Here is a 21226-nt window from a genome sequence, read left to right on the forward strand (position 1 = left end):
TTCTAGGAATCAGAAATTGTGGAAGGGTAAAAAGATTGACACATGGACTCTGGACCGGCTTAATTAGTGTTTCCCTTGGAGGCATAGTCAGGTAGGCTGACAACCCTTTTTGGTAAATCATATTATAATTATTTTCTTAATTTAGTAGGACAAACATTTTCCACTTTTTGTCATACCCTGGACACAAGTGGGATTTAAAGTATGGCTCTGTCTGGCTTCCTTTCACGTACGTGAAAATTAGAGTTCAAGGGTCTTCTGGCTGAATCTAGTGGGTCATGGAATATATTTGCCCCATCTGCTCTCCATTCTGAGGTTTCATGCACATGGAGTTTTGATGAGTGTTTCTTATTCCAGTTCACTGTTTGTTGAGAACCTGCTGTTCTGTGAGAAGTGATTCCTCAGAAAGCTGCTCATGTTGCTCCATTTTTTACATTCATATTTTGTGCTCTTGCAAAGATCAGGAACCTTTTACTATATAAAAGGAATAATGTTTTATGAAGATGAAGAATAAAAGCAAAATACTTCTGGCCTCTATATAATTTTTTACCAAAATATGGGTGTATTTTTGACCTTGCAAGTTAGAAGCCTTTTTGAAAAATTGTCCATCAGCAATACAATAGTCCAACAGCAATTCTCAGTAGTTAAACTCTTCTGGTTCAGAAATGCACAGGTGAACCTCAAGAACTTGCAGGTGCTTTACAAAACAGTCTAAATTAATTGGAGCTCCTAATGTTTTGTTATATCCATTAACCATCAAGGTAACATATGTACATTGAGAACACTAGGTAAAAGGCATTTGAAAGGGGGGTGTGTGTGTGTGTGTGTTGGGGGTATTTAGTCTAGAAATCATTTAAGTGAATTTCATACTTCCTCTTTTGGTGATTAATGTCTGTCTGGATTTCAATAGGATGGATGCACATGACGTGCAATGGCATGTTTTCTCAAGTGAGCTTTGCAAGGTTGTGGCAAACCAATCAGTTTGCTATTATGCCCATTACTCTCAAAAATGTAGTACTTAACCCTTAGCATACCAAATTTTAAATTCTTCTAAATTTGAAAGGTCAGTTGTTCTGTCTAATTTTCCTCTAATATGTTTTTCATTTCTTCCTGTTTGCATCTTTGTCCCTAGATCTTTTGCTTACTTCTGTCTCTCTCCCTCCACCTTCTGCCTTTGTTCCCCCTCCCACCCCCTGCAATGTTTTTTCTCTCAATTTGACCCAGTGCTTTCCTTCCCTACTGCTGCTCAGGCAGGTGTCCTGCTTCTCTCCACATATTTTTCACTCCCTTGAATTTTTACAAGGCAGTGGAATAGCTTTGCAACTCCTCCTTGTATTAAGTAAACAATTGAAAATTCATCACTTTCTCATGAGCAGTGATTTCCCGAAGCATGTCCAGTATTTAAGATTTATTTAAAAAGGAGCAGCATGGTATAGATCCAAAATCTCATTTGACTTTAAAAACTGCCTGACCAAAACCCCCTGAAAACATTAGAAAAATCACAGAAGTGATGCTTGTATTTTGGGAAAATTATGTAAAAGGTCTATTCACAACTGCCAGGATTCCCTTCAACAGTACTGAATTTGGATGCTGATGCTAATGGAGAATTTGCAGGGCTACCAGAGTTATAGGTTTCTTTCAGTAGCATTTAATAATATTACTATCTAATAACTAATAGATGCTGTCCTACTCAGTAATTAGGTGAGTGAGATGCCTTCGGAGTTACCAGTTTTGCCAGTCTCCTAGGAAGCATCTGCTTTTCATCTTTCAGTCCTTACTCAATGGGGCCACTGTTTCAGAGAAGGGAAGAAATTTTTAAATGAGGTGAGGAACATTACCATATATGCTTACAACTGAAAGGTGTGTTTCAAACTGCTATACCAACAGACTTGAATGATAATTTTGAAAAGTAATACATCCTGATGAATGTATGGATATCTGCCAATAATGGCCTCCAAGGGTTTCAAAGCAGTAGTTTTACAGATCAGACCTCCTTTCTCCTGTTTAGACAAAAATGGTTCTAAGCTTGCTCCTTTACCCTGCCACTGTCACTCACCCTCTCTAATGCTTCAGTGTTTCTGCAGTTCCTCAGCCCTGGTCCTCAGTTACCCTTTAATCCAAGTCTAGCAGTTGCTGCTGATGACTGCTACCACACTTGATTTATTCTGTTTTTTAGTCAGCCCAAATCCCAGCCCAGTAATTTCTTCTAAATCATATGAAAACAGCTTTCAAGCAATGATTCTGCTAGCCCTCCCTGTCTAATGAGCTCCTCCTTCAAATCCTACCTCCTGGGAACTATCCACACTCTCTGCTCCCTCATCTTGTTCTGCTCCCTGCTCAAAGGTGTTCCTGCCTCATATCCTGTGCCCTGTCACGAGACCTAGGACTACCTAGCTGTGACTACCCATGAGGTGTGTGGTTCAATTTCCCAAAACAGAGGTGTTTGATGAAGAGTAGATGCCCTTCCTGTAGCTGGAGAGGATGTCTTTTCCTGCACTGTAGTCCATGGTCCCTCTCACCTCGTGTTCCCCTGCCTGCTGGCACAAGGTAAACCTCAAGACATCAGGAAAGGACAGAACTTGCTTGAGGCAGGGAAAATGAGAAAACAGGGAAAGAACAGCACAGACAGCAAAGTCCTAGATGCAGCTTTTTGGACTTCTCTCTTCGGGGTGTACATGGGTGCTTTCCTGCTGTCTCCTAATTTGAGAAGTTTTGCTTTATAGAGTTAATTCTCAGTCGCTCTTCCCGAGCTGTTAATTGTGATTGAAAGGAGGTAGAGGAACTGAGGAAAAGGTGCATTAAGTCACTCAGGAAGTCAGTGAAATTGGTCTAGAAACAACACCTTCATAGAGTCATGTGAGGGCCTGTTCCTTTTCTTCACGTTTGGCTTCAGAAATGCCTTTGTTTTTCTAGCCGCTGCGATTGGTTGGTGGAATTCAAACATGAGTAAACAGAGACTTCTAGTTTCTGTGTTGAGGACAAACCTGCCAGACTGATTTTTTGTGCTGTGTGTCACGATGGCATCTCAATGTACTGGTCCTGTGCTGCTGGGAAATACCTGCCCTGCTTTTATAAAAATTACTTGAGTGCCAGAAGCAATGTGGCCAAATGTGTGTGGTGTGCTGCTTTTGCAAATCTCTGCAGAAGAGCTTTAGGAATTTCTGTATGGCATTCATTCTGCTCTGCAATATGGACATCACTGGCCCCCTTCCTGCCTCTGGCCCAGCCAGGCAATGAATCAGTGTTTTCATTTCTGAGAAGTATGCTAACACCATGCTAAAGACCACTGCCATCTTCTTGTGTAGTTTGGTCTTTGCTTAGGAAAATTGAGATTATTCTCTGTACTTGGTGCTCTCACTCATTTAAAAATTGTGCTAATATACATATATTTTAAGAAAATAGGTGAGAAGGGAAAATAACATTAAATACCATTAATTTATAATTCTTTGATAACAAACAGATCAAGTTCTTTGTTGCAAAGACAGGAAAAAGTGCATCTAACCTAAGTTGGTAGGTCTTCTGTGACAATGTACTTCACTTAAACTGCTTATGTACAGTGTAGCATTGAAAAAAAAGGCTAAAACTCAGAAGTGCTTTTTCCTTAAGTTTTATGTGGGGTTTTTTCAATTTGAAAGGGATTTACATTGATTTAAAGACATTTTTCTAGATTTTGCTTTGAATACAAATCATGTCATAGAGCTTTGCCAAAATAAACTTGGCAGTTACATTTTCTTTCCCTTTTTTTTTGAGTGTTGGCATGTAATGAATATTAATGGAGCATCACTTCCTGGTTTTTGGTATGATACTTTCTTCATGTAACTGCTTTTAAAATACCGAAAGCCCGTGTGCAGTTCAATTCTTTAATTAAATTTAGATGAATTTATAAATAATGCTAATTTTTTTATTGTGAATATGTTGAAAATTTTTATTTTTTAGAAATTTAGGGGAAAGCAATTTAATTGCTTTGAATTCCTTCTTAGCTACTTAGCACATTGTGCTCCTCTCTGTGTTTAAACTTCTTTTCTTTTTGAGGATTTCACAGCAGCAAGCACATTGTCAGCAATCAAATAACAATAGGGAGAAGTGAATTGGTTTGGATAAAGCAGAACTGACCTGAATTTGATCCTTAAACTGAAACTAACCACAACTATTCTGGGGTTTTAAAATTTTCTCTTTTTTTTTGGTTTAGAAATTACTATCACACACCTCTGCACCATCTGGCTTTTCCTAGGAGTGGAAACAGACTTATCAGCATACTGTAACAGACTCTGTTTTTGTGGTGTGTCTGGCAGAACTGTTACCTGAAAACTCTGAAATTCTCACCAGAAGGGTGGCCTCTAAGCAGTTTCCAGACCAGTTTTCACCAAAGAGGATTAGGTGGTAAGCAGAGTGGAGAAAAGAGCCTGTGCTTGTCATTGCATCTTGTTTTTACCAATCACTGATTTGTGCTAGGCTAATATTGCTTTTAATTATGACCTGGTGAAACTCTCACAAAAATGAGAGAAAAGTCTCCCGTTTGTCTCATTGTGACTTGAACTTTTCATCATGAAAATCTGCTGGCTATAATGAGGTGACACATGAGTTTCTTAGAGCTGGATTTAGTCCTCTCTGTAGTGCATGCTTGTTTAATGTTAGGGCCATCCATCACCTAGACCCCAAGGTCTAGGTAGAGGAACCGAAGAACCCATTCCATCTGGCCTGTGCTTTTGTCCCGCAGGAGAAAAAGTTGCAGTTAAGGGCTGAGTGTGATGATTTAACTCTTCCTGCACACAGACAGGCATCTACTGTACAGCTAATAATGATGTGCATGTATGTGTAGGTGGATGACAGCAGGGGCTTCAGGAAACGGAATTTGTGATGCTGAGGATGGCAGCAAGAACCTGCCTAGGAACTCTCATCAGAACTGGTGCTGAGTTTGTCTGAGGAAGAAGGGCACTAGGGAGCAGCTACAGAAATGTCTGCAAATGAGGAGTACCAACCATTAATACCTGCTACCATTACCACAGGTTTAAGTGTCCCTGTGCAGTCCTCCTGCCCTACAAGCATCAAAATGCTGAGAGCAGTGTTTGTTCCCCTCAGATAGTGTGGCTGATAGCTTTGTGCTTCACTCTCTTAGGCTGATACATTCAAAGTGTGCTAGAAAGCTGATATAGTTTAGACACTCTAATAATCCTCTCAATTTTAAAATTTGGGAGAAGGGAGATTGTTACTGACAGATTTCCAGGTTACTATGTTATTCTCTTATTTCATTAAACTGTAAAAAAACCTATGATGGGCTTATTTGGGCTTCAGTGAAACAGGACAGGTCTCATATTGATTGCAATGGGAAGAAGCTCTGGGCCAGGGTTTTGCACACACCAAGCCATTTCACTTTTTACCAGCCTGGTTTGCTTTTTCCACAAATGTGCACAGTATGTATATATATTTGCTGCAAAGCATTTGCATATTACATGGTGACCAAAGTAACTTTTGTCCTGTGACAAAGTGCAGGGTGCTATGACAGGACTAAGTACAGGGCTTAGCATGAGCACAGTATGTGCACATAAGTATACATGCTGGATTAGAGACTGCAGGCTGCATAGGGAGTTAGAACATTCCTCTTTGCACAGACTACACTTTGCACTTGTGTAGAGAGTAGCAGCAGGATTACTGTAGCTGATGCTACGCTTGGTGGGATCTAACATCAGCATGACAGAAGGCAAATGAAGGAAATATTAAATATGCACTGAATATTGTACTTCTCTGGATAAAGTTGGGAGAGATCTTGTAAAAGAAGCTGGGAATGCACTACATTCACTCAGCTTTGTCTATGAGGATGTATGTTGATTTTTAAAGCTGCTGAACACTGACAAATCAAAATGGACAGTCAGGATCTGATAAATACAAGGTACAAATGAGCACACTGTTTACTTCTTTTATTGAAATAAACTAGAGGACAAATGGGTTCAAATACAATGTATGCTGCCAAGTGGCAAAAGTTGCTGTTACTTTAATGCGGCATATTAGAATACATTCTTCTGGATAGGGTAGCCTGATGGTTCCTGGGACATCTGTACAGCTGTTGTAATTTTCTGCTGTATGCATGTGTCCAAATAGATAAGTTTATTTAATAAAATAGCTTACTTTCATTAAAGAAAGAAAAAATAAAATAAGAAATTGTTCTTCACTAGTTGGTTTACTTTTTCTGCTGAATTTTCAAAGTTTAGGTATGCTGGGAGTACAATTTTCTTTATTCCAGATCTGAGATACAGGAATGGATTGTCACAACCAAGTCATAACTCCCATTGCCTAATCTGTCTTAGATTTGTGGATAAAAGAGCCTTCCGAGGTAATATTTTAGCATGCATTTCAAGTTATAAATTCACCTATTAGTGTGAAGAAGAAATAGATAATATTCGAGTGAGACGGCGACCACTTGCGTCACTATGTAAACCCAAAAGCAATGGAAAATGTAAACAAAGCAACTGTGGGGTTTTACCTTTGATCCAGTCTAGCATCTGAGTTCTCAACTGATTTTAAATACATATATGTAAATGTTAAGCTATGGTAAGATAAGAGATTAGAAGAAAAACTGATTCTGTATTTAAATGCAAAATGTCCTGTTTGTTTATATGAAGATGCCTTCCTAATTGCAAAACCAGGAGAGAGCACATTGATCTTTCAAAAGCAACTTGATAGTCATTTGGCCCAATTCAGGCACACTAACTGTGATTGATGCAAGACAGTAATGCTAAGGAGTTCAAGAAGCATTTGGACAAAGCTCTCAGGCACATGGTGTGACTCTTGGGGATGGTGTTGTGCAGGGCTGCGAGTTGGATTCCACGATCCTTGTGGGTCCCTTCCAACTCAGCATATTCTGTGATTCAGTGATAAATTCATAAGGTCAGAAGCAAGAAATATAGCATCTCTTGGCTACTTGCTTTGGTGTTCAGGGACATGTTACTGTTACAGAAACTGTGATAACAGGCTAGAATTTCTTACCTAACCTAGCAATAAATATGCAGGTGTAACACAAGCAGCAATGGTATTTATAGGACTGGTGACAAATGTGAAAAGTGGTGCTACTGTGTGGTAAGCTTCCTAGGTGGTCATCTTCCTGGAATTATGCTTAAAAATTAGTTTCTCCTTGCTTACTGCTTCTTGTGTTTCAAACAGATACAGAATTTTCAGATAGCCATCAGTTAAACAAATAAGAAAGAAAGAAAGTGTTTCCGTTCTCCCTTCAACACTGTTCTCCCCTCAGCCTTCCTCCCTTCCTGATAGCACTCACTGAAGAACAGGTGCTCAGCGTTGTTCTGGTGCAGTGTCTGTGATAGGCTTTATTCCTCATGTCTAAATTTATGGGAAAATGTGAAGGACCAACAATGGGAGCACTGCTGTCATCCCAGAAAGCAGAGTACTCAGCTGGTCTCTATGGGTTTTGGAGTCCTGCATCCCTTGGTTTAGGACTATTCATTCACCCTTGAAGCAGAGATTATTTTTAAAAGACAGGGTTTAAGGCATACATTTCAACCATTGGGTTCCTTTACCTTTAATGCTTTGGATTAATATTAATAGTAACACATGCATTCAGCATGGAGGCATACAGCCAACATAAAACTTATTCTAGCTTCACTGTCAGCAAATTACTTTATGTTGTCTCTGGTTTCACTCAGGACTATCTCCCTAAACTGCAACCACCTGATTCTGATTGATTTAATTTTCTGCCCATGTCATCAACTACTACAGATAAAATTAAAAAAAGGAGGAGTGATAAGGAGGAAGAAAGTTACTTAACATCAACATCCTCAGAGCCTCTGCATGTATTGAAGGTCCTTTATGCTTCCCAAAACTGAGTCCCAAATTGAACTTAATAACAAAAATTGGGAAGTTTAAAGAAATAAATAATGAGGGTCACTGTCAATTATCTGGAATGCTTTCATTCGATAAAGCCTTTATCTCTAATTGTCTCACATATAGTCTTTTCACATCCATTTAGTACAACCAATTTTAGCATTGTAATTTTTTCTTTTTATGGAAAGTTGTTAAGAAGAGACATTGCTCACTTTTGCATGTGACAAGACATTAAAGGAAGCAGCGTCTTTTTCAATTTGATTGGAGTTTCCATTCTGTGAATCCTTAGAAATGAAATTAAGGTTGTAGGTGAGGAAGAGGAAAGAAGTTGCTGCATATTCATTGCAAAGATACTGTTTCTTCCATTTAGAAATGTGACTGGATCTGCTGTCTTCTACACAAAAAGAGTCATAATCTGGGATATATTGTCTCTTGTTTCTCCTCACATTGCTTCTGAAATCTAGAAATTAAGTGACATTTTAGCACAGGATCTGGATTTCAAGTCAAGACTGACCTTCTGTGTAGATCTCCTCTGCCCACCCTGATACAGACAGAAATTACTGTGACAATTATGATGTACAGTGGTGAAGGTAATTTCAGAAGATGAGCTTGTGCTACCTCCCATATGCTTTCAACAAAGACTTGCTGACTAAGCACATCCTAAGCATTGCATCAGGCAGGATCACAAGTCATATGGAATATAACTTATATTCTGTGAAAATTACTTTTGTTGCTGTGAAGAAAGTTTACACTCACAGGTCTGCTTGCACACATATTTCTCACTCTCCTAGCACGTTGTAGGTTTTAGAGTTGGTAAAATGCTTACCATGCATACACACATTAAGTTCTGTGACTTTTATTAGTAAACCTAGTGTAGCACCCTTCCTCAGTCTGATGCTCAGTCTGATTGTACCAAACCTCCTCATTCTGAATGAGAAGGAAGCTCTTCATATTTAGCCAAGATCAGATTTCTTTGATTAAGAAAAAAAAAGTTAAGTAATTCCACAGTCATTAACAACTCACTTTGAAATGAAATAATTTCACTGCTAAAAAAACACCTCTGTAGAGAAGAGGGTTACATCTGTGAGAAAGCTACTCTCCAGCAATAAGGGAAATTAATATTTCCAGCTCCCATGAAATTTCATGGGTTTTAAGTAAGACCTCCATGGAAAGTATCTTTAAAGGTCTTACAGGAGAGACCTTCACCATCACTGTTGTTAGTTTTCATTTGGCCATTGATTCCTTATTGGTGACTACGAGTAATCATTGACACCAACTTACACTGTTTCCTTGTAATTAAAACTTCTGCTTGGAGAATGAAGCCTCAAGGTCTAGCGAGTTTACCTGTGACTGTCTTGAGCTGTGAATATGCTATTCCACCTTACGAGAAACTTGCAAATGTTTCACGTTACCATTCAACCAACATAACGCACAGGATGTGCTTAACAGAGACAGGCAGATTGTGTTTCCACCATGCTGGGTGTTGCAAACTGGTGAAAATGCAGCTCAAAGAAGTGCTAGGTTGTGTGAGTTGCTCTTCTGGCAGTTTTGAAGATTTGCCTTTTTACAGGAACTCCAGAAACTGGAATTCTTACATGATTTTTTGTGTGCTGTTCTTAGTGCACACAATGATTTAATTATTGAATTGTGTGAGGTTTTTTTCTACCTTTAACTTTAAATGTGAATATGAGTATACTTAAAGAATGAGGATGTGAGTATTTGCAGAATCAAGTGGTATGGTTGGTTGATAGGCATTAAGAAATAGTGGCGTAAACCATAAAAGGCCTGGAAATATGGGGTTGTTTTTGCAAACTCTTACTTGTCTTGTACTTTGTTTTTGTTTGTTTATTTGTTTGCTTGTTTGGGTGATTTTTTAACATATAGCTATGTCTTATCATTATTGTATTAAAGATAAATATTGTATGTATGATTTAGCAGTAGATCCTACTTTGATTTCACACATCCTCAGATTAAATGAAATCTCTCTTTGCGTACACTACAAACATGTTTTGCCAGGCAAAGCATGTCCTATCTTAGATGAGTTGGACGCTGTATGTTTTAAATCTATGCAATTACAATAGTACTTTTAAATATATGTTATAATGATTTAGTGAGACATAAAGTTGATGATCAAAATTATTTAAATTTGAAGGTTGTTCAGAGGAGAGGCCTGGGAGAACAAAAATCTTCTGAACTCATACATGATACTGTAGGATGGAAACCCGCTTTGTACCAATAGGTACATTAGGAAAACAACAACAACAAAACAAAACAAAAAGACCCTACTTAAAAAAAAGGGGCAGCCTGATAAAGGTTGTGCTTCAGATTATAAAAGCAAGTGAATATGTGTGTGTTATATTGTACTATATATATTTGTGTTCTTTAGTATAGCTAAAAGACAACTTCCCATGAAAAATAATGCATTCCTTTAGAATTGCAGGAGGTTTTCATAATTTTTTTTAAACATTCCTATTGTAACCTACATCAAAAGGGCAGCTATGTTTCTTGTGTCTGACTATACATATGCATTATAAAAAAGTGAGTCTACTGTAATTACCAGTTTGCAGAGCGAATTCCTGCAGGGTTTGTACTCTCCCCATTAGTAAAAGAGATAAGTTGAAATGTATTAAAATTTCACTGTACAACTGGGAGTTTTTGTTCACAGTAAATGTGGTAATGTTTCTTCATTGCTTGACTGTTTGTGTTTAAATTTAGGCAGTGTGCCCAACAGGGACAAAATTATAGGATAAAGCTATGTATAAAAGAAAATCCTTCTGAGAAAACCAATAACATTTCTCCCTCCACTGCCTGCCCCCCTTCTCCCTCTTTTCTCTCTCTCTCTCTCTGTCTCTCTGGTTTTATTATATATATATGAATTTTTTTTTTTTCATGTTCCATTCTGGCCAAAGAGACACATATTTCACACTTACTGGAATTCTTCTCTCTTCCACATAAGGTGAAGGGATAGAATATACTTTAGTGAACGTTCATGGAAAAAATATACATTTCTTTGTTTTCAGGAAATACCAAAGAAGCAAAATTTAAAAGTTACATTAATAAAAGAAATGCATATTTAAATAATTAATTACTTCATCTAATGAGGAGAAAAATTTTCTCTTACTAGTCTGACTTTTTGGGAGTGAGGCAAAAAAAAGATTGGGTGGTTTTCTTGTTCTTATTTGCCTAAAGTATCAGTTTTGTGGCTGACAGGGTTGGTCACTGAAGGAATAGTACAGGACTGAGTATTTTATTAATGTAAATAAGAAGTTATTGCTTTAGGGTATAACTTAAGAAGAGGACACATAGTATGGAGTGTTGACCTTGATGAGACAGAAGACATTATTTTCTTTTTAGAATTCTTTTCAAAACAATGAAATCTTTCATTATAATTCTTTTATGTAACTTTTGTAGAACTCATATTTATCTTCAGTGGCTAAGATGTAGCACAGTGCAGTGCAAATCCACATAATTGTTTTTGCCAAATTGAAAACCCATCATTTAGAACCCAGAAAGCAATAATGTCTGAGAAGGAAAGAAAATCCTGAAAGGCAAAACTTCCTGAAGAGCAGATTAGACAATAAACAATGTGTATTTGATATTCTTTAAGAAGAATAAATTGACAGAAAGAAGTAGCTATTCCATGGGCCATGCTGCATTTTACTTTGTTTAAATCAGATGTTGCTTATTCTTTCAACTTATAGAAGAAAAAGGTGGAAAATAAAAAAATCTAACTGATTTTGCTAACATAATTTTGAGTGTATATTTACATTTTTCTTATAAAGTTCCCTATTTATTTGTTAGAAGTGATATTTTTGCATACTTACATCTTTTCTCTTGTAGTTTTTACTGGACAGACTATAACTGAGGTTGATCAAAACTAGTCTAGAGATTATGAATTATTTATCTGATCACCTTTAAGACATCTAATGATCTCATCATCTTCTGATGGATTTGTGGAGAAACAAGAGATGATGAACAGATATTAGGCTTAATAGATTTGTTATTTCATTTAATAGATTTAAGTAACTCTTATTTAACCACTTATAATCTACTGAAAAAAATCCCTTTTTGTCGATTACTGATCCAATAGTCCACATAATGTAAAAAAAATGTTGACAATTTCGTTCCATGTTCCTGCTACATCCACAGGTTCTATGTCTTTTTTAAGATACTAGAGGGAAAATAAACTTTTGGAGCATATTTAGTTTTAATTTTTACATCACAAGTTTTGAATTATTGGTTTACATACTTCTGAAATATCTGCTATAAGGTAGTAGAAGTCTATTGCAAATAGCAAGGCTCATACCACTGAGGAATCTCAGTATACTCTCTCCAATGCGGTTGCCAGCAAGATGCACTTGTTTTCCAGAGAAATATCACCTGGACTTTTCATAGAATCATGGGCTCAAGGAGTAGTTAGGGGTAGAAGGAATTTTTAAAGATCATCTAGTCTAACCCTCTGCCATGGTCAGGTACATCTTCAACTAGATCAGGTATCTCAGAATCCTCTCCTGCCTAATTTGAATGTTCCCAGGGATGAGGCATCCACCACATTTCTGGGCAACCTGTTCCAGGGTTTCACCACTCTCCTCAAAAAAATTTCTTCCTTATATTTAGTGTAAACCTGCCCTCTTTTGTTTTAAAGCTATTATTCCTTGTCCTATCACTACATGTCCTGTAAAAAGTCCCTCTTCAACCTTCTTCCAAGCCCCTTTAGGTACTGGAAAGCTGTTATAAGTACTCACTGGAGCTTTCTCTTCCCCTGGGTGAACTATGCCAATTCTGCCAATCTTTCCTCATAGTAGAGGTATTCCAGCTCTCTGATCATCTTTGTGGTCCTTATTTGGGACTTGCTCCAACAGGTCCGTGTCCTTCCTTTGCTGAGGACTCCAGAGACGGATGCAGTACTCCAGGGGGGGTCTCACCAGGGCAGAGTAAATCATAGGTCCACGACAGGCCAGTAAAACCAGTGGAAGCGACTTGCCTCCTGTTCTCTCTAAAGGACAGAGTGAATTGTGGTTACTTGGCATGACTGCCTGGGTGTAGCTTGCAGTGTTATTCTCTAGAACAGTCATGGTTAGAGAAGGGCACTTCTTGCGGGTGCATCCATTCGTGTTGGACACCTATCTGACACTGACCTCTGCCTTGGCAATATATGTGGCTGAACGCCAGTGACAGTGTTGTTTTCATATCATAGATCTGGTTTTCATCTGTAAGAATAAACATCTGTATTTGCTAATAGGCTCTTGGGCACAGGGAATCTCATTCTTAAATCAACTATGTTTTTCTTCAAATTTTAAGCAAAGAAGCACTTGTCAGTCTTAATTTTTTCAGTGCAAATAACTCTGATGCTGGAGACCCTCCAGCTAGTTTTACATGCTATAGAAACATAGAGTGATACTGTATCTGCAGTCTTTGTAGAGTATCCTGTATGCAGCCCTGTGAGCTGAGTGTATAGAAGCAGCCTGAAAGCTCTACAGAAACTTCCTGAAAAATGAAATATATATTCTGCATTATATTTCTCTAGAAAAGTCCAGGTAACATTCCTTGACGCAGGTTTCTACTTTTGGTAGCGTCTAGGGTAGAACTGAAGAGCAACTCCTAAATTAATACGAGACTACAAATGGTTTTTTTTCTTTCTCTTCTTATTCCCCATTCACTTAAGCAGCTCTTTCTCAAGAAAACTAGAAAACAGTTTTCTAACATGCTTAAAGACTAGGTTTTCCTTACTCCAGGAAAAGCTGTTTTATCCTATTAACAGCTTTCTCTCTTGCTAGCATCCTTCCCTTCATATTATATTAGTAACTGTTTTCTTGAATGCCACAGAGAAATATAACAATATTATTACCTTTCAAATTGCATTTACTGAAAATAAGTACAAGTAAGAAATTATACTAATATAATGTGATGTGAAATTGCTAATAAAATACTGAAATGCAGTGAATAACTCAGAAGATATTTGAGTATCTCTAAATGGGAGAGTGATCAAAAATATCATAGCATTACATGGATGTTTCAGACCATTCAAATGCAAAGTAGATTTTCCCTTACTGTTTTTCGTTTTGGGCAAAGCATTATTAGGCTATCAGTATTGAAGTTAGTAATGGTCATTTATCAATTAAAATTATTTTCTGTAGGTGATTCCTATGTATACAGTCATTCATTTGCCAGTGGTAAATCAAAGTAAATTTGCATCATTAAAAAAAAATCTGTTAACATTTTTGTGCCAACAGAAGAAATAATAATGCTGAATGTTTCTGGCTTACATTTTCCCTCATACCTCACCATGTTGTGTGAGCAGTTTTTTAGCCTTATCTCTGAAAATACTCATTTTTTTCGGATTGGGCAGTTATAGATTGAGTGGTTAAGTAAATGAATCTATGGGAGTGACAGACCGAGGATCAGTATTGAGGCATTCCCTCTCTCCCAGTCCAGTGTTCCGGCTGCAGAATTACCCATCTAAACGTTTTAGCTGAGTTTCAAAATTGTCATTTTTGTACCAGAATGATGGGATAGAGGTATATGGCCCCCCTGAAGAGACAGAAACGTGTCTGCTTCATTCTGAAGAAAGTGCGGCAAGCACTTCCACCTCAATTTTCCTTCTTTCTTAGGAGTTAAAATGTACAAGAGAAGGGGCATAATGAATCCCTTGTTTTATTTTGCTTGTGGGTTTTTTGCTTTACCTACTAAGATGTCTTTATCTCAACCCACAAATTTCATCACTTTTACTTTCCTCTCCCCCATCCCACTGTGAGGGAAGTGAGCAAACAGCTGTGTGGGGCTTAGGTGTTGGCTAGGTTTAAACCAAAACAGTTTCCTATAATACCAGTCTCATCACAGGAAGGTGACATTGTGCATTTCCTAAATGTCAGTATACAAATGATCCTTCTTTTGGTGTCAATTTGAAAATAAACTGTATTCTACTCCTGATTTGCCAGTATTAAAAATAGTGTGAATTCACTTTTTAAAAAGTACTCAATTGGCAGGAAAAAAATATTTATTTGGATTCATGACATAATAAAGAAACGAAGTCATATTTTTTAAGAGCTTTTTAGAGAGCTCTATATGTGCTCTAAAAAAGAAAGAAAAACTCTGAACCTAGAACTGTAGTATGGTACAGTCCTGTGATGAGCAATAATGTCAGATAGACAGATCATATCTTCTTTGCATTATAACAAAGAAACAGAATGGAAAATTAATGGCAGAGGAGATTTTCTGTTAAAAAAGTGTTGAAACACTTGCAGAACTTATCTGTTGTCTTCTGCTTCATAATTTATTCTGTCATGGGTCAACATACAGCAAAACGAGAGGGGATCTCTGTGTTTCTCATTAGTCTTTGATTAGGCTAAGTTTGATTGTTATGGTGTGTCTCAAGATCATGTGCTGTATGGCTTCAAATTGTTCTCCTAATGAGAGTGTTACTTACTTTCAATAAAATATTAGTTTAAAATTATGTAATTTTCATTTGCAATACAGAGTAAAACTGACAATGGATAGAAAATGCTAATTTAATATGTTGTATTTCGATTAAAGTTGAAACATAAGCTGTAAAAAGTGCTTTTTGCTTTTCCAACACTTCTTATAATTTCATGCAAATATTCCATTCATTGGCATACAACACCTGAACTGTTATTGACTTTAAAATCATAAATGAGATTTATTCTGTCAATTAAATATGGCAAGTTCTTGCCTATATTACAAAAATACATAGAAATTGTGAATTACCATTATACAAAATCTAAATTTCAAGTATATGTATGTGTATATGTGTGTGTTTAAAACCCGCAGCATCTTTGCTAGCTAACACCTTTGTGTAGAGTGCATACTCTCTTATTGATTTTAATGCAGCTGTTAAGAACTGCACTTATGCACCAGTTTCCTGGTTTGCAGTCCCACTAAAAAGATTTCACGTGACCAAATTTTCCTCAAGCCTCATGCTTCTGTGACTGGTAACAGTGGATTTAGATTGTGTGTGCTCTGTGGGATAGATGTATGGGAGACGCATTAGAAAGGTAGATGGAACATCAATGCAGAGGGGGCGTATAGTTGACTCCGTTATGTATTCAGGTGCATGGTGATATATTATAGATGTGGAAAGGAGACATTTTTAAAGACCTTTTTGCACTTGAGAAAGGTGAGGCAAGGACATTAAGAATAAGACTCTGGTAACACTGCCACCGCATGAAAAGTTGTGGCTGAGACTTCAGTAAGATGCTGTTCAACCTCATAGAACTCTTAAAGCCTCATCATTAGTTACATTATGAAGTTTTGTTGCAAAACTTATCTGTCTCTCCGGAATGTGGCATCATTTAAAACTGCCTCCATCTTCTGTGATCACTTCTAAGTATGCCAGAGGAGGAATCACATCTTTTCTTTACACGTTCTCCTTCTCCCACACTATGATCCCTTTCATGGTAGGTTATTGACTCTCATCTCTTGGAAGCTCTGCAGAATAGCCAGAAAGATTGATTTTTCCATGACTGCTCTAGGCTATTCCTAGTAACATGTGAATAATATTTACTTTTTAGACATAATCAAATCACCCAAACTATTAAATTAATATCCTTGGTCTGGGAGAAACCCACAGAAGTCAGGTCTAACATGTTTTAATAGCCATACAAACTTATGCATAGGTGTACTAGACATCATGCTTTAATATTAGGTAAAGTTCCTTTCTTTTGCATTATGCTTTACAGGAAGACGATCTCAAAGAGAGCTGCAGCATATTTCTCAATGTCAATTTTAAAATTTTTATATTTAAGAAATCAGTAGTATAAACGATTTTAAATTATTCTGCTGAAGTCCAGTCCATTTCCAGCATAGGTCCTCAAGGGTCATTGTAATTTTCATAGAAATACAAGAAGCATTATGTTAGGAACTCAGTGAAAGTGATGAATAAAAGTGTCTGAGAATTCCTGTTAACTGCAGGCCATTGACATGGTAAAATATAACAGCATGCATTTTTCAAGGAGGTGTATTTAGAAAACTGTGTTTTGTTGTGTACTTAAGGTCTTAACCTGCAAGTTGTCATCTAAATACTTGGTTGCCTATCAGCTAATATGGGGGGACTGTGTCTGCTGATTTTAATATTCTTTTCACTATTCATTGGTTTCTTTTCCTTCTGTATCCTTCTGCCTTTCTTGGGGAAGTTTCTGAGGAAAATCTCAGTCAGGGAAAATTTCTGTTTCTTTCCCTAGAAAATAGTGTAGTATGCAAAATCCCATTACATAAACTTTTTATCAAAATCTTGGGAAGGCAGAATTACAGTGTGTGACTTCTGGAATGCCTAGCTAAACTCCTTCAGAAGCACTTTCTGTCAAAATTCTGACATTGGTATATCCTTGGATTTTTATACCTACGCTTTAACGGGTTGGAACAATGTCTGCCATATTTAGCTGCTACATCCAGGATGTTTTTATTATCCCCACTTCCCACTCCACCCCTTTAAAATTAAGCAATACCAGACGTCCAACCACAGTTACACCAACCCACTCTGGTACCTACAAGAGCACCAGCTACTGTACCTTAAAATGCCGCTGCTGGGGAATGGAGGTCCTCATTAAAACTTTGGGTTCTAAAGTTAATCTATGCCACGTTCACCTTCACCTGCACTTCTGGCATTGCTGAGCCTGTTGCAAAAGCTGTCAGTGACTTGTATTCTCAAGTTAAATAGTATTGAAAAACCAGTGAAAAATACTGTTTGTAATTGTGATATCTCTGCAAGGCACAGTAAATTTGCTGGATGCATTGTGAAGGTCTTCAAGGACACTACCTTCTTTCATGTTGATGAATCTTAGTGTTCAGACCCTATGTGTAGGATCACACACTGTTTTCACCATCTTGAATCATCTCGTCACTGAGTTACATTGGCATCATGCTGGGTATTGTATGGATCTCAGGTAATTGCAGTAATTCTGAATTAATTGAGGAAAGTGCAAAATTAATCTTTGAAATAAAGATAAAATTCTTTGTGAGATTTTCAATAGCCTCTACTACTATAGAATGCCTGCAAATTTATGTTGCATGTGTCCTGGCAACAAGTTGTCATTGTGTCTAGTTATTGTTTAGGGAAATAACAGCAAAATAATTTGCCCAAGATCATACCAGAACATGAATTAGAATGAGTATTTCCAGTCCTAAATGAGCATCTTGCAGCTTGGGGGGTAACCCTCATCATTCAGAAGTATGCATGGGATTCTCCGTGGTGGAATGGGAAACTACTGAAACCAAATTACAACCTGGTGTCAACATACACCCTTGGCAGAAAAAGCAGCCAAGTAAGTGCAGGCTGAACGTTTTGGCCATGCTAATTAGCTTTTGATTTTCTCATGCCAATCCCTATTACTTTACAAAAATGCATGTCTTTATTTGAAGACTTTCCAGATTTATTTATTGGAAGAAAAAGCTGATATTTTCATGTTTCTGAAAAATTTGAGTGAATTTTTTGGGCAATATGTCTAAAAGATAGAAATCATGTTAATTAATTGGTTCAACACTTTGCATCATAAATACTCTCTTTAACTCAGGGAAGAGGAAAAGAAACATGTCACATCTAAACTCTTCCCCCCAGTTTATAATCTATAGTGGGTAAATGGATAATTTTTGAATGTGTGTAATAAAACTTACTCTTAGGCTGAAACATTGTATTTCAGGTTCAAGCTGAATCAAATTTTTACAGGCAACCTGTTGACCTCTAGGCCAAAAGTAGATAGGGTTGTAATGGAAATGCTGATGAGCCTTAATAAAGCAGCTCTTCCAAGTGTCAGAATTTCATCTAGTACATGTACTGCACTATATCACACCTCTTACATGTACTGTAAGTGACACATGAAAAAATCAAAATAATGTCAAATACAACAAATGTATGTCACATTGGTGCAGACACCTGAAAAAGGTGGTGAATGTGAGAAAACCTTCTATGGTAAAATAAGAATACCATTTTGTAAGACCTCCTTCTTGCAGTACAATTAATTACTGAGTTCATTAATTAATGAACATATTAGCAAAAGAACACCATTACTGACCAGTGTAGTCCTGATATATTACCAAGTCAATAAACTATTGAACATGAAACAGGACCTTCCAGGAGATTTTTTTTCTCATAACCCACAAACACATATATTATTCTCGCATGGTCAGCACTTCTTTGGTACCCTTATATTTCATATTACTAATTCTTTTAATCACGCATCCATAGAGCAGTGTTTTATAACACTGGCTAATGAGTAGTTGGACAGGTGACATTGGGACTGAGGCCCTGAAGTGTCAGGTATAATAGAGCAGGATTTTTTTCCTCACTAGGTTTTTGATTGTAAAAGTTTGTAAAGGGGCAGATAAGATAAGAGGAATAAAAGACACTTGTAACAGAAATTTGTCAGAGAAATATATATATTAAATGTATCCATGAACTGTAAATGTCTTTACATTTCTGTCTGATGCAGATAAATAAGTAAAGGGATCAACATTTAAATAATTCTGAGGCTTTTTCATTGTCAGCAGCCAAGGACCTTAGCCAGGCCTAGCTGAATGTAATTTTTTTTAAGTCACTACAGTTAAGATAATTATTTTTGGTATGGAAAGTATGTGTGAGTGTGTGTATTAATTCTTGGGAAAAGGCAAGAGTCTTCATAATTCTTCAATATCTCTGTGGCAATGCGTACCAAGCACCCTTCCCCCACCTTAGCCCCCCAAGTAATCATTGATTGCATCTAAATCTATAGAGATATCTTTTCCTGGCAGCTCTGGTAGTTACAGTAGATTGTTAATCTGTGAATGATCACAATAAGCCTCTCTGTCTGAGAAATCTCCATGCAAATTACATCTAAATGCATGCCATAAATTTATTAGTAGCAGTTTGAAGTGCACAGGTCATCTTCTACACTATTTAAAAACATATGTCTGTTACATTAGAAAGAGTCTCATTCAATTTATATTCACTTTTCTGTGGATGTAGCTAGCCCTTGTCAAAGTAAACCTGTGTAATTTTTGAAAAATGTTTAAAAGCAAGATGAGAAAGTGTATTATTAAGGAAGGTGTATTATTTAGCAAATTTGAGATCTCTGCATGGGATTGGAGTTTTAGCATTGCTACTTTGAAACAGAAAAATACACATTTAACAGATGAGTGAGTGTTAAGAGGTTAAAGGGTATGCCTAGATATCGAAGAAAGTGACAGATGTAAAGGCAAACTACAGGACGTTTTATGAACCAGTCCTATTCTTGTACTTGATCATTTTATTCTGTTTTGGGAACATATCAAATCCATTACTTCTTTCTGCAGTGGAGTTATGTCTTAGGTGAACCCCAAAAAGGAAATTCAAAAATAACCTTTGGATTCCATGGGGGAAGGGGAAATATATCTGTAGTTTTCCTTTCCATATATTTTTGTTTCTTGATTTGAAACTGGTATGCTCCAATGGTAAGACATCACTAGTAACTTCTTTTCTTCAAGAAGTTGATGTAAAACCAGGATGTTTATGGAACTCCTACAGCATCCTCATCCACACAACTTTTTTTTTTCCTAAAGAAAATAGAGCAAATCTTTTAAAGATTTTAGGAATGTATTCATCTCCATGGGACATACGGACATATTTTTGGTGTTGAAAGATAATTAATTTCTACTTTAAAAAGGAGCACAACTTTGAATGTTGGGAGGCTGGGTTTTGCTATACAGTTCATACCATTCTAACCATCACAACAAATTTGTACAAGCAGGAAGAAATACATTAACATGTGTTTTCTGTTTCTTTTTCCAGGCCATCCGCTGTACACTGGTAAATTGCACATGTGAATGTTTTCAGCCAGGGAAGATTAACCTGAGAACCTGTGATCAGTGTAAACATGGCTGGGTGGCACATGGTAAGAAATATATGTTCCAGGCTTAATTTTCAATTCTGTCCGTCTTTACCAGTATCTTTAAATAATAAGAACTGGACTGAATACAGACAATAGTGGTACCTCTTTGTTCTACACATGCATGCGTGCACAATCTGGGTTTGTGCATGTGTATGCATGCACGTGGTTTTTTTACAGCGATTTGTAGGATGAAATAGTCTGTTATTCTGGTGATAGCTTCAAGTGCCACTGGAGTTCAACAGCTTGTGTACAGCTCAAAAGAATATTCTAGCGTTCAGAAAATAACGTAGTTCTAGTAGGGCTTAACAGAAAGGCAAAAAGCTTACAGTATGGTTGCACAGCAGAGTTTGTATTGCAAAAAAGCATCAGCCGATAAGTCATGGGGCCTAACGGAAATGCAAATTTACCACTGTCAAACTTTCAGATCCCACATATTGGGATAAGATCACTATGTGTGCCGAAGATATTGCTACTGGAGTTTTCTTCTAATAATCTATGCTATTGGCACCTAAGCAAGCCAAGTGTCCTCATTCCCCACTTCT

At 37.1% G+C, this 21226-nt stretch overlaps 1 protein-coding gene across 14 annotated transcripts in view; it reads left to right on the forward strand.

The window, feature by feature from the left end:
• BNC2 (basonuclin 2) overlaps positions 1-21226 on the forward strand; it is a 349580-nt gene that overhangs the window by 191772 nt on the left and 136582 nt on the right. For all 14 annotated transcript variants that reach the window (XM_039567529.1, XM_010392978.3, XM_019281976.2 and 11 more), the window contains one exon: positions 20585-20687. In XM_039567529.1, coding sequence (XP_039423463.1) covers positions 20585-20687 — 103 coding nt within the window. The remainder of the gene's footprint in view (positions 1-20584; positions 20688-21226) is intronic.

The sequence above is a fragment of the Corvus cornix genome, chromosome Z (genome assembly GCF_000738735.6).
Source record: "Corvus cornix cornix isolate S_Up_H32 chromosome Z, ASM73873v5, whole genome shotgun sequence".
Lineage (NCBI taxonomy): Eukaryota > Metazoa > Chordata > Aves > Passeriformes > Corvidae > Corvus > Corvus cornix.